A 17,809-nucleotide genomic window follows, 5' to 3' on the forward strand; every position below is an offset into this window, starting at 1 on the left:
AAACAATGGCACTACTTCAGACTTGGTATAGACTAGCTAGCTGCACAGAGTGCAGTCACTTGCTAACTGCCACAATGCTTCTCCAAATTATTTTCATTTATCTTGATTTAGTTGTTTAATCAACTACAACCAGTATCCACCATCCACATTTTTTCTTAAACCTTTCTGTTTCCTCCTTGACCACTGTGTGTTCCTATTTTCCATTCTGATCCTCATATTTATACCCTACCTCCAATCCTTAATTGCTCTTCCACCTCTCTGGCAGCCGTAAAAATGGCCATGTGTGTTCTGCCTGCCCCTCTGATTTTGAAAAGAAAGCAATTATCGTAATACTAAAAATCAAGTCCAACTTTTCATTTTCTCCAGTTCAGAGGACCTTAGTTTATCTTGAGTTGTACCTAGAAACGAAACCACCCACAGTGTGTCTTCTGTTGGTTAGCAATCAAACTGTTTGTCAGCAGTTGTGCCTAGGTGGTCCTAGCTTAAACTCCTTTTTTTTGGAAACCAGCCCTGAGAAATCTTGTAGTATCAGACACTCAAGAGAGAGAAAACTTCACCAATTCCCAGTGGTGAAAGCATCAGAATCTCATTAAGGTGATGCCAGTGAAGTATCCACACAGTGAACATGGATCCAAGATCCAAGTTGGTCCACTCTGCCCACTGTCAAATGCACCTTCTCAACCACTTTCATAGCATTTGATGAGTCACTAACATTGACGTTTATGCATTACCACACATTCAAACCACCAATGCATGTTTTTTAAGCAGTCAGTAAGCCACAAAACAACTTTGAGAGTATATGCCATGTGGTATGCCAGAGCCTTAGACATAGCCTCGAAGTGACCTCTGACACTAGCAAAAGCTGACACCAAAAAGGGGTGCCCCATAGTATACCGGTGCCTCTGTTATGATTGTTTTTGTGAGATTTCTCTTACCACGTTTCATGAGTCACCAATGAGGATGCATGCACATTACCTCTAGCACATAGCTCTTCTGGACTGCATGCCAGTTATACATATGAATGGCATGAGGAAGATCAAAGACAGTTTCAGTGCTGAATGCCTTTAGGTCTGACCAGGGGATTCATTATGGCCCAGAGAGTCTATCAGGTACTAGAAAGTCCCACATCATGTGTGGCGTAGCTTGTCAAATGGTGACTGCAGTATGCAACTCAATACCAACACTCATTCTGCTTAAATTGTATAATTCAGCATTCATGATTTCCTTTGAGCTGAGTTATGAATAAGTACTTTTTGATATTGTTGTGAGGCCATATTTGTGCATGCTTGCATGTGTATGTGTGTGTGTGTGTGTGTGTGGATCCATTGCATATGTGCTCTTATGAAGCATAAAAGAATAATAGCAGAGCTGTGATACTAAACTTTTTTTCATGTGCCTATCTGTTGCTCTTCAACTTGTCTCTGCAGTGAGTTGGTGTCTTTCCAAATACTATTGTTTTTTTCATCAAGTTTTTACATTAATTTAAATTCTGTAATTATTTTGCTTTTTTCTGCAGTTTTAATAACATATCTCTCCTTAAACCAAAACTCTTGGGGAGGAGATTGTGATGACACAATTACTTGACCGCTCCCCTACAGCCTGATTGCTTACCACCTTCAACTGGGTAATGTGTGAATGTGTTCCTTTTTCGGTTTACCACCAGATTTTTTACAAACCAGGAACATAACTGGGGAAAGGCCCTTTGTCACTTTGTAGGAACACAAAAAATGTAGCATCAGTTTAGATGTGAATTTATCAATGCCCTTACTCTGTGCCCAAAACTTTTTCCAGGAAACCTGACTGCCAACGTGCAGAGTGATGGGACACCTACACTTGTTGTAGCACACAGCCTCCCTTCTATGTGCACGCAGGATATTGTTCCTGGTGGCTTGCCAGTTCTTCCTTATAGTTTCAGGGCTGCCAGCAGTGGGCAATATATCGTTGATAGACAATATATTAGATAATGGTGAATTAACAGGTAAGTCAAACAGGAGACTAGCATGTATAGATTGATGGACCTCCTGCTGCACAGTATTCAATGCTACGGTCAACCACCCTATTGACTGGTCCCACCAAGTCTGAGCATCCAAATGAAATATGATAAGGGCAGATTTCAAATTGAGATTCATGCATTCTTAAACTCTCTAAAAAGGCATGAGCATTATCACTTACTTGCACCCTAGGTACCCCAAAAACAGAGAAAACCGTATACAAATGTTGAATCATGGCTCGAGCTGTACTTGGAGACAAACAAACAAATTGAGAGAACGCATTTACCAAACCAATAAGTAATTATTTCCGTGTTGAGTGTGTGGGAAGGGGCCCTATGTAGCCAATAAAAAACTTTCCCATGGTATGTTCTGCCCTGTAAGAACTTATGCACCGTGGCATTGGCTAACCAACTGCCTTACCTTCTTATTTAGGTTCAGCCACATCAAGTTCTTCTTAGTTTTCATTAGAGTCTTAAAGATGCTTATGAGCCCCCCCCACAAGGGGATTCATGAGAACACTCAAATATGGCAGGATCCAAATCATGTTGCAGAAAAATCTTAGGTTTTCAGTTCTGATGGGTAATATAACATATGATCTCCTTCTTCAGTACATACCTGGGAACCACCTCTCGTGCTTTTCAGTGGCCCTTAATTGCACCTGACTGTGGGTCATTGACTTGTTAGTGCCCAGATCATTAAATATGTCAGGTACTTCACCCAGTACAAACACACATTTCATTAGATTCTTCGGGCCCCAACTTTGCCGGTTCCTGCTCAGGTTGAAACATCTGGCTCAGTCATCAGCTACCTGACTATAAGTTCCCCTCATGTGTCAGACCTCAAAACAGAAAGCCAATATTCACACTGCCCACGTAGCAAGCCTTCGCATCTTACATGGATGAACCAACACCCAGGACAATGCTTGGTTGTCAGTTTCCAATAAAAATTGTCTATGTTAGAGACAGAATTAAAAATTTTCAAGGCCAATCAATACAGCCAATTTTAATTTGTAAGCAGTGCCCCCCCCCCCTCCCCCCTCCCATTAATGCCTGGGAGGCATAAGCTGTAGGCTTCCGTTCTCCACTAACTTCCTGAAGGAGAATAGCAGCAATACCAGTCTGCAGTGTAAATTGGCAATTAAAATCAGGTACCCCCAAAACAGATGCAATGACTAAAGCCATTTTTACGTGTCCAAAGTTGTCTGCTGGGATGTTGCCCAAATAAAAGGTCCCCCTTTCTGCTTTAACCAGTTAAGAGGTGCAGCCAGTTGTGCAAAATGAGATCAACTTACGAAAAAATTCACCATACCAATGAACTTGTTGATGTCCTTCTTGCTCTCGGGCCTTGGAAATTTCTGTACCACTAGAGTACATTGCTGATCAGTATGATTGATATGGACTCTTTCAGCAGGAAGTGTGTGCCCAAAAAGGAGATCTCCTTATGCCCTAAATTGACCTTAGAAGGTGTAACTGAGAGATCAGCCTCACGCAACCTTTCCAGGGCCTGGGCAGTATGCAAGAAATGTTGTAGTGTCCTGTGGTCGGCAGAAAGAACTATAATTAAAGAAGACACCTTCTTGGCAAACACTAACTGTCAAATGCAAGAACAACAAGAAAACCCCACAATTCTTGTGGTGGCAAAACCTGATAAGAAAACAAGACAATGAAATAAAATAATGACCAAAATCTACTCTACCAATTACAAGATACAACGTGCTACTGAATGCTACAGTGAGTGTAGCATCTTCCTGATCAGTAGATTGATATTATTACACTGCTCCTTTTGCTTGTGGTGTCAACTATTTTCCCTTCTTCTCCGATTCTTGTTACAGTCACATACAAAATTACCCTTGTTCATTACACTGAAAACACTTATAACTGTTTCCTAAAAAGACGTGTTTCTTCCTCTGAGCCTCAGCGCAGTCATGTGCAAAATGTCCTTTTCAATGACATCAGAAACACTATATCACTTTTAAATTAAAAAATAGGCTGAGTTTGCTCACTTGTGAGAGCTTGCATGTGGTTGTTATGGAGCTATATTTCCCCATCCTTACATTTCACATCACTAAAACGAAACTGCTTACTGTGCAATACTAATTGATCTAATTCAACAAATATCTGTGGATTAGTGCAAAATGTTGCCCTTGATCTGTCTTCCACCTGAAAGCTCTCAGTTATACTTTCGACTGCATTATTCTCTGGGATTTCTATACACAGACCTGACAATGCTTCTAGGGTTTCCTCAATATATTGAGCCAAATTGTCTTAAATACATTGCACACAATATATATACATAAGCATTTATAAGCTCATTTTGTGCTCACTCCAGGAGCTGATTTTGCAAGACTCTTTTTCCTAAAATTACTTAACAATAGATTTTCATTAGTGGCTTCAGTAATTACTCTTTTAAGTTTTCCTACAGCATGGAGAAACATCATATGTAACCCTTCTGCGTCAGGCACTTGCGGTGTTTCAGTCAAATTTTGTAACCACCCTGTGATCCATAGTAACCACACAACTTGTTCATTAGTATCTATTTCAAAGCCTGATGCATTTCGAAAAAGATAAAAAAAGGCTTGGGTACTTTACTATGCATCTTCCAACCCACTGTACCATTGCCCACTCTACTGCAATCACTGACTATTTCAGTTGCCTAACCAAAATCATGCATGCCTTCCCTCCCTTCATTACATTGCCAGCTTAGCAAACTACTTTGCAACTGTACTTTTATTATTTTATTACGTAAATCCTGAATAACCACTTTCTGTGTAGAATCAGCAAATAAATGTTCAATATCCTGAATATCTGGAATACCTGCATGTGGATAGGAACACTACCCTTCAGTAAGTCTGTACTAGCTTGCACACTTTCCGAGAGACTACTATAACCCCAAAGGGGACACTCACCTAACCTACTGTTTCTGTATTGAGAACAAGGCAGTGTCCCAGCACTCCACACAGTCACTGCCCTAATTCCGCCATGCTACCATCAACCTTGTGTGCTCATATCCCAACTCAGATTTGGTTAGATAAGATATCCGCAGCACATTCCTCGCTTCCATAGTAAGTCCAGGGTAACCTGCAATGTTAGGAGAAATATCTTAAGGGCATTCACAAGTAGTTTAATGGGAAACAAAGTCCTAAGAAGTGCAGACTCAGAACCCCACCACCTTCTCATTGTGCTCTGCTACCATTGTGGTAAGTTGCTGGGCCAACATTAATTCAGACATGTTTTTAAAGCAAATTTATTAACAAAGTATTCCTACTCAACATTTACCAAAAAACACATATTGCCAAAAGTTTCAGCAGAAACTAAGTAACTGCTTGACATTAAAATTTAAATCCCCCCAACCTATCATAAAAATGCATATAGTAAACCCTTAAACAAAATTTATGATGATAAACTGACATCAATTTCAAAACCATCTTTAGGTAAAATCAGTTTAGCAACAGAACTTAAAATACCCAATAACAATTACAGTGGCACCCCTACCCACAAGTTCACACCCACCAGTTCCATTCATGGCACAATTTAAGATTTACTCAAGTACTGTACAGAAGTACCAGACAATTTCCAAGCAAGCTTAGGTGCAGAGCACCTTCAAATGAACACTAAATAAGGAGATGTGAATTGTTCAGTTACAGAAGATGATTACTTAACCAAAGATTGATCTGCAGCATTAGAACCTGTACAAAGTGCTCAATATATTGCAGGTGTCAGTCGTGGTCAAAACAGTTTTCTGTGTAATAAAATTCAAAATGAGAAACTTTGATTGTTCTGTGTAGTTGTGAGTGCATTAAGCCACAGATTAGTACCTTCAAATGTAGGCAAGTTGTTTGTGATTGAATGGTGGATGCTTCTGTAACCAGAGTAACTGAAGTGCTTGGTGTTTCAAGAGGCACCGTATCAAAGATTTATGTTGCGTACAGAAAAACAACATCTGTTATGTCACAAAATGGACCAAAGGCATCACCTGTCATATGACAAAATGGATGAAACGGTGTGTTGAGTGATTGTGACAGACAGTTGTTGAAAAGGATTGTGACGAAAAATAAGAGAATGACAGGTGAAAATCTCATCACAGAACTGAATGTCACAGTTGCGAACCATGTCAGCACCAAAAGAACGCAAAGGGAGCTCCATAAGCAGGGAATTGCCAGGCTAGCTGATATTGCAAAATCACTCCTCAGTGATGCGAAAGTCTTAACAGGAAAACATGGTGCTGAAGCCTTAAAACCTGGACTATGGAGCAATGCAAGAAAGTCATTTGGTTGGATAAGTGTTTTTTCACACTGTTTCCAACTTTTGGCTGAGGTTACGTCCAAAGAATAAAACATGGTGTGGCTCAGTGGTGTTTGAACAGCCATGTTATGCTATTCCGTGATTTGTTCCCCACAAGTGATGCTGTGTTCCAAAACAACAGGGCCCCTGTTCAGATAGCCCATGTCATCCTGGACTGGATGGCAATGAATTGTGTTTTTGGTGATTCCATATTTTTGTACATTCCCTGCAGCAACAGCATACACTTATGTATGGTTTGTGGATGTTTTCCAGAGCTATGACGAGGATTTCCAGAACTATGACCAGCCCTGAATTATCACAGCAGTCAGCCTTGTAAACACAAATTGCTTTTGACTAAATACCTGTTGCTGCCATTGGGTGGATGTAGATTCACAAAATATGGCATGCAGCTGAATAGGAGGGGACAGATTAACTGAGTATCTTCTAGAAAGTGTAAGGGGGGCCACAAGCACACAGGGCAAATCCCTGTGCTTACTGGAGTTAGAGAGACTCATATTTTAGGCTAGTCATGCTAGAGGCAGAGAGTATTGAAAGAAATTATATCACAAAAGGGCCATTTTGTGTAGATCAGAACTTAGGAGCATGCGGTGTGTGTTGTTAGTGCAGATTACTTTCCTTGTAGTTTGTAACAGTCTACAGATTACCTCTAAGAAACTTCCACCTATTTATGAGAAATCTAGATGTGTTGTTGGGCTACCTTTCATTCACACAAGGAGAAACAGTTGTTTTTGGAGATTTCAGTGTAATTTCTTAAAATATATGAACAGCAAAAATGAACTGGAATCATTGTTTGGATGTTTCAGTCTCTTTCCAGTGGTTGATTTTCCAGTTCATGTGCAGGAAAGCATTAGGACCATTCTTACAGACAGTGCTCAGGTTGAAACAGTTATTGTGTAACCAGTAGTTAATGGACTCTCTGATCATGGTGCACAAGTAATGGAAATAAACAATACACCTTCACACCTGAAGCAGGTCATAGACAGAAGTGTGGTTTATTAATGAGAACAAGATGCAGTATTTTAAGAATAAATTAAAAGAGGTAGTATGGGATGAGATGTATATAGAAAGAGATGCTAATGTCAAAAGCAATTTATTCCATAGCAGATTTATGTCAGTATTTGAAAGCAACTTTCCTGAAAGGATATCCAGAAAATTCATTAAAAAAAAAAGCAAGAAAGCCATGACTAACCAAGGAAATTAAAATCTTATGTGCGAGGAAGAGGGAAACTTATACAAAGACTAGGTAATTACAGAGTTATAAATACAAAATCAAATAGGGATAATGCAGGATTAGATCTAATAATGAATAAGAAAATATGATCATGGGTAGGCTGCTACAAACAGCAAGTCAGTCTTTAATTTTGTCATCTCAGCATCCCTACTTAGCATTTTGCACTTCTGTCAGTCTCATTTTTAAACGTTTTTGTTCCCTTTAGCCTGCTTTATTTACTATTTTTTTATGTTTTCTCCTTTCGTCAGTTAACTTCGATATTTACTGTGATATCCAAGGATTTCTCTTAGAGCTTGTCTTTTTAATTATTTGATCTTCTGCTGCTTTCACTATTTCATGTCTCGAAGCTATCCATCCATCTCCTACTGTATTCCTTTCCCTGTTGTAATCAGTCATTGCCTAGTGCTCCCTCTCAGCAACCTCCTTGTCCAGGTCCCATCTCCTTAATTTCCTACCTTTTTGGAATTTATTGAGTTTTGATCTACAACTCATAACCAATAAATTATGGTTGGAGTCCAAATCTTCCCCTGGAAATATCTTATAATTTAAAACCTGGTTCCAAAATATCTGTCTTACCATTACATAATCAATCTGAAATCTTTCAGAGTCTCCAGTTCTCTTTCATGTATACAGATTTCATTCATGATTCTCAAATCAAGTGTTAACAATGATCAGATTGTGCTTTGTGCAAAATTTTTCCAGGTGGCTTCCCGTTTCATTCCTTCCCCGCAGTCCATGTTCACCTACTATTTTTCCTTCTCTTCTTTTCCCTACTACCAAATTCCAGTCCCCCATCACAGTTAAATTTTCGTCTTCCTTAACTACCTGAGTAATTATACATTTCTTCAGTCCCTTCATCATCTGTGGAGCTATGAGTAGTTGATATACAAACTTTTGCAACTGTGATGGATGTTGACTTCGAGTCTGTCTTGGCTATGATAATGCTTTCAGTATGCTGTTTGTAGCAGCCTACCCATGATCATATTTTCTTATTCATTATTAGATCTAATCCTGCATTATCCCTATTTGATTTTGTATTTATAACTCTGTAATTACCTAATGAGGAATGCCATTCATCCTGCGACCTATCCATTTCTCTTTTTAAATTTTCTAACCTACCTGCCTGATTAAGGGATCTAACATACCACGCTCTAATCTCATCCTCTTCCCCCCTCCCTCCCCCCTCCTGCCCTCCTCTTCTGATGACAACGTTTTGCTGAGAAGTCCCCACCTAGAGATCTGATTGGGGGGCTGTTTTACCTCTGGAATATTTTACCCAAAAGGATGTAATAATGTAATAGAGCTGCATGCCCTCAGGAAAAAGTATGACTATTCCTTTCAACTGTTAGTAGTACCAGCACAGCAAGCCTGTGTTTGCTAATGTTACAACACCATATCAGTCAGTCATAGAGACTGTTGCCCCTGCAACTACTGAAAAGGCTGCTGCCCCACTTCAGGAACCACACATCTGTCTGGCCTCCCAACAGATACCCGTCCAGTATGGCTGTCTGTATTGTTGAGGCATTCAAGCCAATCCACCATGGTTAATATTCACTTCGAAATGAATTTTTGTCTATAATGCAGAACATATTAAAATATATCCACTTGCATCTTTTCTGTAGGAGCATTTTGGGGTTAAACAATTCACAGCTAGTAAATATCCTAAAAAAACTGTCACGAGATTGAGGTGGATGTCTTCTGTGAAAATGCCAATGTTCTTTCGTACCAGTGGAACAGATGTTTCATTAAGTATGATAGCTGTTTTGAAAAGTAATGTGTACCACAGTGTGTCACATTGCCTAAAAATAAATTGCCCTCAAAAGATTGTGTTGGCGTACTTTTGGAATTACCATCATACATCTATAATTATTTCCAGACAAGCATTGAATATTTGAAACCAGTAGTAATTAAGTAATTTTATCGTTCTTCCAACATATGTCAATGGTTGTTGGCAGTTTGAAATGAACTATTTAAAGGTAATATATCAGTTTATTTACGTTATTTTTAAATTGTGTTTAATTTATTTCTGTATTCTTTTTTGTCTCTTTAAATGAATTTTGATCATTTTTAAGATGTTTGTATGCTTTTCAACACAGAATTGTTATTTTTGAGATTGCTAAAATATTTTTTTCTGTTTCTTCAAGCTGATATTAGTGTGCTTATAGCTTAAATGTAAGTGTAGACTTCTGCACCCATTATTACTGTCAATAAAATTCTTCAGGGTATTTGACCACGTTGTGTATGTGTAATGTTCTTTGAAGTTTTCGCCACTGTTGCAAATTTTCTTCCTTGAGCTGTTTTGCTGATTGCTTATAGCTTGTTATGAGGATTTATGAGTTGCCTGGCTATTGATGGTGTTTTTATGATGTCTGTTGACAACTGTTACACATATTAATTAAGAAAATAGTAATGTGTACTACTATATTTCACATATTTTCATGAATAAAACCAATCATTTCACTGTTATTGTATTCTGAAATTTTTACTACTGGCAGTTAACATTGCACTGTACTGTGTATAGCCCCCATTTCATAACTGATCCATTATTACCCCCTTTCACACCTTTCTATTAGGTCTCATAGACTTCAAATTATCAAGTAAAAAAAATTAATATTGATTTTTTTTTTTAGGTACTGGAAACACTTGTGGCAGCAGAATATATAATATTTGTACATATAAATACATCAAAGAAGAACATTTTTAAGTGTTTTCATATTTCTTTCTTCTTGCAGCAAGTGGTTTTACTGGTTGGATGACAGGGCGACTGACAGATAATACGTTTCCTGATTACCATGATGGCTACAGCTGGTTCACAGTGTTTGGCGTTTTCTTTCCCACTGTAACTGGGGTAATGGCAGGCATCAATATGAGTGGAGATCTTCGTTACCCTTCACGGGATATCCCAAATGGAACTCTTGCTGCAATGGGTACTGGGTAAGTGTAGTTGCATAGATAAGTATGCATGAGTGGACTGCTGCTGACTCAGTTAATCTCAGTATATACCAGTAGGGGACGTGTTCTTTTGAACACAAAAATGGAAAATAAAATAGAACTGGTTAAAAAACTCCCACACTGTACTTCACAAACCTATCTAGATGATGTATCACCATTAGTAGCAGCAACAGCTACAAGAAGCACTTTACATCCACTGCTGGAGAAAGCCACCTCTAGGTTTCTTCATAGATTGCTGTAAACACTCATCTTGCTTGTGCACTTTTTCTTATGCAACTGTTCATGCATTAGGTTGCCATTTCTTACCTCTTAAGTAGTTAGTGAAACTGTCATCAGTCTGAAGATTTATTTGAACACCACAGAGCTTTAATAGGCATGATCCTGTTGGAGGTCATAGGCTGTACCTTCCTCCAATCTTTGAACCGACTCACCCAGTCAGTTATTGGGTGACCTACAGTTTAACATAGACTCCAAAACTTGGCACAATTTGGCATTCTTCACGTTAACAGACATTACCAGAGATGAGAGAAGTGATGGGCGACAGATAAAAATCCTAGGTAGTCCCTTAAAGGACTTCTTCCTTGGTCCATACAACGTTGACACATCTGGTGCATGTCTTGTCCATCATCATTTTTTCTTATTACTGTTGTAATTATGTCTTCCACTCTAGTCTGTTCTGCAATCCATTTGTTTATCTAGTAATTCTCAAAATGTATCTCTTGGTTTGCTCACTGTATAGGTCACAGTTTTTGAATGGTTTTCACATTAAAAGTCCTTGTTCCACTGTTGTAAGACAAAAGTGTTAACTCTGCTGTTTAACAGAAAAACAAATATTCCAGGTAATTTTTATTCTTACATTTATCTTTCATAATTGAGGTGTTTCCACAAGAGTGGCAAAGACCTTACACAGAGATAGTGAATACCAGACAACGTTCTGTCTGCTGTCTGAAAATCCTGTACAATATCTAAGACTAGCAGAAACTCAGCAGCTGAACTAACTGTGTCCTCATCAGCTTAACTGAGTGTCTGTTTCAGATTTGTAGTTCAACAGGTAATTTGACACAACTACTTTGCAGCTCAGTATAATAACTCTATAATTCTTTCACTGGATCCACTGTCCTTGAGTTCTGTGCCCTCATTCCCCCAGACCCCTTACTCTATGGAACTACAGGCTACCATAGCTACATAATAGTATAAATTTAGTCTCTCTTAAATCTTAAATATAAGATTAAAAATAATCACAATATAAAGTTGCTTACAGAGGAAAGTCTTTTCAGAGTGGAAACCAGTAAAAAATGAAATAGTTTCAGGTGTAAGTCACTTAAATGTCCACAAGAAGCAGATGGTGATGGTCATCTGCAGACGTGATCCACAAGTAGCAAACTCATCACTTTCAATTGCAAGTGTATGCTAAACTGCTGAAACATATGGAGAAAAGATGTCATAACAGTATAGAAAATACTTTTTTCAAGCTCTTAAAGTGTACCTAAATGGCATCTCTTAAGAGGATAATGAGAGATATCAAGATATTGATCTGTGTGTTTGAGCATACGTCCAAATTTTTAAATGCACACCAGAACTGTTTTATTACTAGCTACATTACAATACAGGATTTTCATTACAAGGTGTGTTTCAGTTAGGCAATATGCCTAGTCTCTATAAATCGAGAAACTTTTTGAAAAGTCTGTAGCCCTGAGCAGATGACATATTGCCTGCAGTGTTTTATAGTGCAACTCTACAATGCCACAACTAATGTTATTTCTACTATGTCTTGTATTATGATGGTGTGTTAAAAAGTAAGGCCTCCAAATTATTTTGTTCTGTTCTCGGTAACAGTTGACCAAGCGAGGTTGTGCAGTGGTTAGCACACCAGACTTGCATTCAGGAGGATGACATTCAAACCCGCGTCCGTCCATCATGAATTAGGTTTTCCGTGATTTCCCGAAATCGCTTTCAAAGGATGTTTCCTTTGAAAGTGCAGGGCTGACTTCCTTTCCAATCCTTCTCTAATCTGATGGGACTGATGATCTCACTGTTTGGTCCCCATCTCCCAACCAACCAACTAATAACTGTCGAGGTATTACATGTCATGCATATTATTCAGTTGACTTTTCTGCTTCACTGATGCATGTAGCAACCCTCTATTACTAGAGGGCTCCAAATTGTAGTGTGTAACATGATGGTGTGTAATGTAGCTATGTCACTGCATGAGAAACAACATGCTGTAATCGAAATCATGAAATTGAAGAGTTCATCCACACATGGAGCACCCTGTCCTTCAGCATGACAATTGCCTTGTGTTCACTGTCATTGACCATCTTCCATACACGCCCAACTTGGTCCCATCCAATTTTCGTCTGTTTCCAAAACTTAAAGAACACCTTTGAGGACTTCACTCTGATAGACATGAAGCAGTGCCAGCAGAGGTGGGAGTGTGGCTCCATCAACAAAGTTAGACATTTTACAGTGCCAGTATCAACAAACTGTTCTCACATTGGGTGAAATGTGTTCACCACTAGGGTGACTATGTTGAGAAATAAATAAAACAATGGAAAATCCAGGATGGAATGTAACGATACCAGAGAAGGAAAGTTGCTACTCACCTTATAGCGGAGACGCTGAGTCGCGATAGGCACAACAAAAAGTTTCACACAAGTATAGCTTTCAGCCATTAAGGCCTTTGTCAGCAGTAGACACACACACACACACACACACACACACACACACACACACTCACTTTGCACAGTGTGTGCAGTCTTAGAGAATTGAAACCACACTGCGAGCAGCAGCACCAATGCATGATGGGAGTGGCGACTGGGTGGGGGTAAGGAGTAGGCTGGGGCAGGGAGGGAGAGGGATAGTATGGTGGGAGTGGCAGACAGTGAAGTGTTGCAGTTTAGACGGAGGACATGAGAGAAGGTGTGGAGGGGGGAGGGGGTAAGTAGCTGAAAGGAAAGAACTAAAAAGAAATTGCTATGGCCCAGTCAATAGTATAAGCAAATTTCTTACAAACTGTTTCTGACATATCAGCAACGTAAAGCTTAAAGAGCAGTAGGGCTAATACTGAGTCTTGATGTACGTAATTTTGGAGGAATTGGTTGAGATGAATTGTCATTCTTTGAAATGGCACCATTCAATAGAATGGTGAGGTAGCCAGTGTATATTGTGTTACACTGACACTGTTACAATCTTGGATTTGATGCAAGTTATGGGATAATCTTATTTTTGTCAGCAACTAAATGCATTAGTGAACACAACTGGAAATAATGGAGAAGGTCACTGAATTTAGGTTAGAAGCCGATGTATGACTACAGACTTAGCATATGAAACTAATATATTGCTGAATGTTAGTGGCATAAATTTCCCCTTAAATTCTACTATGGCAGATGTCATTTATGAATAATGATCACGGTACAAGACTACAGACTTAGCATATGAAACTAGTATATTGCTGAATGTTAGTGGCATAAATTTCCCCTTAAATTCTACTATGGCAGATGTCATTTATGAATAATGATCACGGTACAAGAACAGTTTATGTTTTCAGTGTTTCTATCATGATTATCACTGTAAAAATTTTAAATTGTAGCATAATAAATAAGTTTGTTTTTCATCCCTTAGTCATATGCTTTTTAACCAACATAATGAAGGTGGTTATCAGTTGTTAGTCAAAAGTTAAAACAAAGAAAGAATAAAGAAAAATGTGTAAAAAAAATTGCTTTATCCAGGTAGCAACCCCACGTCTCTCAACATACTAGTGTGGCCCCATACTCACTGTGGTATCATTCTGTTTTGAAAACTGAGGCCATTTTAATGGATGGTAAGTAAATCCACCTCATGCATTTTCTGAAGAGCCACTAGAGTGAACAGCTGTAGGGTGAGATAGGTTGCATTTTAAACTATGTCATCATTCTGTTTGTTCTCAGATACTCATCACCATCCTCGACGCCCACACCCTCTCCTTGTTAGAGTTTATTTGATCGTTTTAAAGTCCAATTCTGTACAATGTATACTGCAAAGTTGTTTTAAAGTTGGTATTTCCTAATATTGTTCGAACAGTATCTCGGAAATCACTGCCTAATAGCACATCCACCTTGCACCATTTCTCTTTGGGGTATCAATGTTCCTTATATGTTTGAATTACTGGTGATTAGTAGACTCCTCCCCTTCTGCATCTGTTTTGACCTTATGTGGATTGTACATGGCTTTTCAACAGTAGAGGTGAATCACACTGTCTCCTGGCTCAGGTTCACTGTTAGTTTCAAATGAACAGTATATCTGTTGATAAAAGGCAGAGATGCTATCCCCTAGGTACTCCCCTTACATAATTTCCCCTCTAGAGATTATATAGTTCCATCAGTGACAGTCTAGTGAATACTTGCAATGGTTCTCATTTCTTCAACCACAGTTAAAGGAGCCTGCCATGTAATTTATTTCCAGACTGAATACAAGATTTCATTTATATGCGCTTTGGGTTTCTGTCAGCATTATGTTCCTAATTACATGGGCATTATTGCTGATGACACATTAGACTGATTTTGACCACTGTGAGTACCTTCAGGTAACTAATACTGTACTAACATTTCCCGCTTGTGCCTTAAGAGGATGAATGTTCATATTTGTACTTAATGTGGCTGATCTACCTCTCTCTCTGAATCCATCTTGAATTGATCACTGGATCTATGGAGGGGATTTCCTTAATGCAGAACAACCATATTTCTGTGCCACATATACTCTGGTAATGTACATCTGACATATTAAGGTGGGTCCCCTACAATTTTCAACTCACCAGGATAGTACAAAAAACCACATTTAAGATTGCTTTTGAATGTTCTGAGAATCTGGTTTAAGCCATCCATTTGGCTCCAAACTGTTAGTAATGGGAACAATGCTCCAAGTCCAGAAGCATATTTCTGCATTACTTGAGGGGATGCCTGTCTTAACTTATTTAGCTAGCCATTGAAAGGAGCCGAGGATAACCTTTGAACCCATGTGCCAAGCATCTTTTATACCAACATGAGCTGCAATTTTTCAGCCATCAGCATTCATCGTGCTCAGGAGCTGCTGGCAGAACATCCTCCACATTGAGAACAAGACCTTTCCAAGCAAACATACTGATTGCTCACTGGCCTTATTTTGTAACTTTCCAGCTATTTTCTTGAGGGGCTTCATTACAAGTGTAGTGTTGGAGCTCCCAGTGACCAACATAACCACACTCTCTGACAACCTGGATTTTTAAGGAAATTAGATCCAGTTCTAAGAGGCGTAGTTACCCAAGCTGTATCCCATGTAATCTCAGCAGTGAGCGGCACCTTGTGCTAAGGTGCAAGACTGCCTTGCAGCATGTACTCACATCCATCTCCTGCCATAGTATTACAAGCCTGCCATTGTCTGCAATTCATCCTCAGGTGAGAAGGAACCACCAGTTCTGATGCATTGGATGGGTCTGACTGCAAAAGTAAGCTCTTGAGAAAAACATGCTTCTGTGGAAGATAAGAGCAAGGAGTCCACTAGGGGGTCGAGCTTGTATAATAAAAGAAAAGTAAAATGCTTTGGCCCAGATAAACAGATTATGGATCCATTGAAACTGATACTGCTATTAATTAAGCAGGAGATCATTTTGTTCAAATGTCTGATGATACTGCATTTCTTGCTCTTTCTGGTGCTTGTCCTGCTGTGGCATAAGTTGATATTGTGGCAGCTGTCACAATTTGTAATACTACTGCCAGCACTAGATCCATTTCTTTGTGTCACACACAGAGAGAATGTGAGGCCTTATTGTCAGTTTCATAACTGTGTCTGCAGACGTTTATTTGACACACACAAATAATAGAACAGATCACAGGAAATTAGTTTGTGGGGCTATTTTTCACTCTACACATTCCCAACGCCACTCTCACTCTCCAGTTACTTATCTGTATAAATCCATGTGACATCCAGCAATATCTTGTAAAAGTGTAAATACCATTGCTTGCACTACTTGTACTCTAAAGAGTGTTTGCAAAAAGTTTCTAAAGAGTAAGATGTGCCGTATTGAGTTTCAGCCAGCTTAGCACTGAATATATCATAGGCAATATAGCAACAAAATTATGGCTGATGTACCATATGCTGTATCCTTTATGTGAAGTAAGTGGTAAGGGGTTAACTTGCATAACCACTGTTATTTAGTCCTATTAGCAGTGAAGTGCATGTTGCAGAAGTGCCCAGTGGATTTGTGCAGCTTCTGTGGGCTCTTCTTCTGCCTCATTATCCTTCTCCAAAGGTGTAGCACATTGGACAGTGTTAACATTGTGACCTGATATGGAACATTTCATCCCATTAATGGGCTAGTAATTAAACATGCAGTAAATTCTCCTAGTGGGTGCAGGGAATATACCACATGATGTGTGAATGTACAACATGATGGTGTAGCAATAATACTTCATTTGCACAGCATCATAATACACACCCATATGGTCACAAGTTCTAAACCAAACTGTCATACTGTCATGTCTCTCATCCACACAATTATTCCCTTCTGTCCCTTGAGTTTTCTGAGCAGAGACTTTGATGATGCTGGTGTGCCCACAAATATTAAATATATTGAATAAACACACACACACACACACACACACACACACACACACACACACACACACACAGCATTCCGTAGCCTAAATTCACAGATATTGAAATACAATCTGATTACATACCGGTAGTTCCAGTTAGCAGATCACCTCCAAACAGTAGAGCAGATATCATTCTAGTCACCAAAAACCAAAGCCAGTGTATTACTAGCCTCCACAGGCTGCTTGCGCCACATTGGTCTCTTAGAATGATGGCAGGAGTACACACATCACATGGGATTTTAAGTTTTATTTATATTGGTTTTATGCACCTGGTGTCTATCAGATCTTACAATATGCCCTTTGGTATGTTATCTGGCCTGGCTGGTTCAAAATTCATGCTACATTTTGACAAGCATCTTTCAGTTGTACTCAATATTATTATGACAGGCCACCAATGTGGTTTGACTCTTAAATTGGACAACTTCCCCAAAGCTGGAGCTCTGTAACTGTCCATCTGCAGTATGGAAATGTAGCTATTATAAAGCTCAAGATTCGTCTATATTGATGTGAAACCAATGGTTATGAATAAAGCTCCTTCATGCAGCTATGTGGCTTTTGGATTTTTATAATTGTCATAATTTTTATGATAATTTGAATGGTTATCGAGTGTTGAGTGCTATTACTGTTATTTACGATGTCTCTGAGTTATGGTTGGCCTCCTCACAAAGTTGCTTGTAAAACTGGAATGCTGGAATATAACATTTATGCAGGTCCCTACTGAAGCTA

General features: G+C 39.0%; 1 protein-coding gene across 5 annotated transcripts in view; it reads left to right on the top strand.

Moving 5' to 3' along the window:
- Positions 1–17,809, top strand: part of LOC124615429 (solute carrier family 12 member 8) — a 216,096-nt gene that overhangs the window by 100,388 nt on the left and 97,899 nt on the right. For all 5 annotated transcript variants that reach the window (XM_047143316.1, XM_047143324.1, XM_047143341.1 and 2 more), the window contains one exon: positions 10,256–10,457. In XM_047143316.1, the coding sequence (XP_046999272.1) occupies positions 10,256–10,457 (202 nt within the window). The remainder of the gene's footprint in view (positions 1–10,255; positions 10,458–17,809) is intronic.

Source organism: Schistocerca americana, chromosome 1 (assembly GCF_021461395.2).
Source record: "Schistocerca americana isolate TAMUIC-IGC-003095 chromosome 1, iqSchAmer2.1, whole genome shotgun sequence".
Lineage (NCBI taxonomy): Eukaryota > Metazoa > Arthropoda > Insecta > Orthoptera > Acrididae > Schistocerca > Schistocerca americana.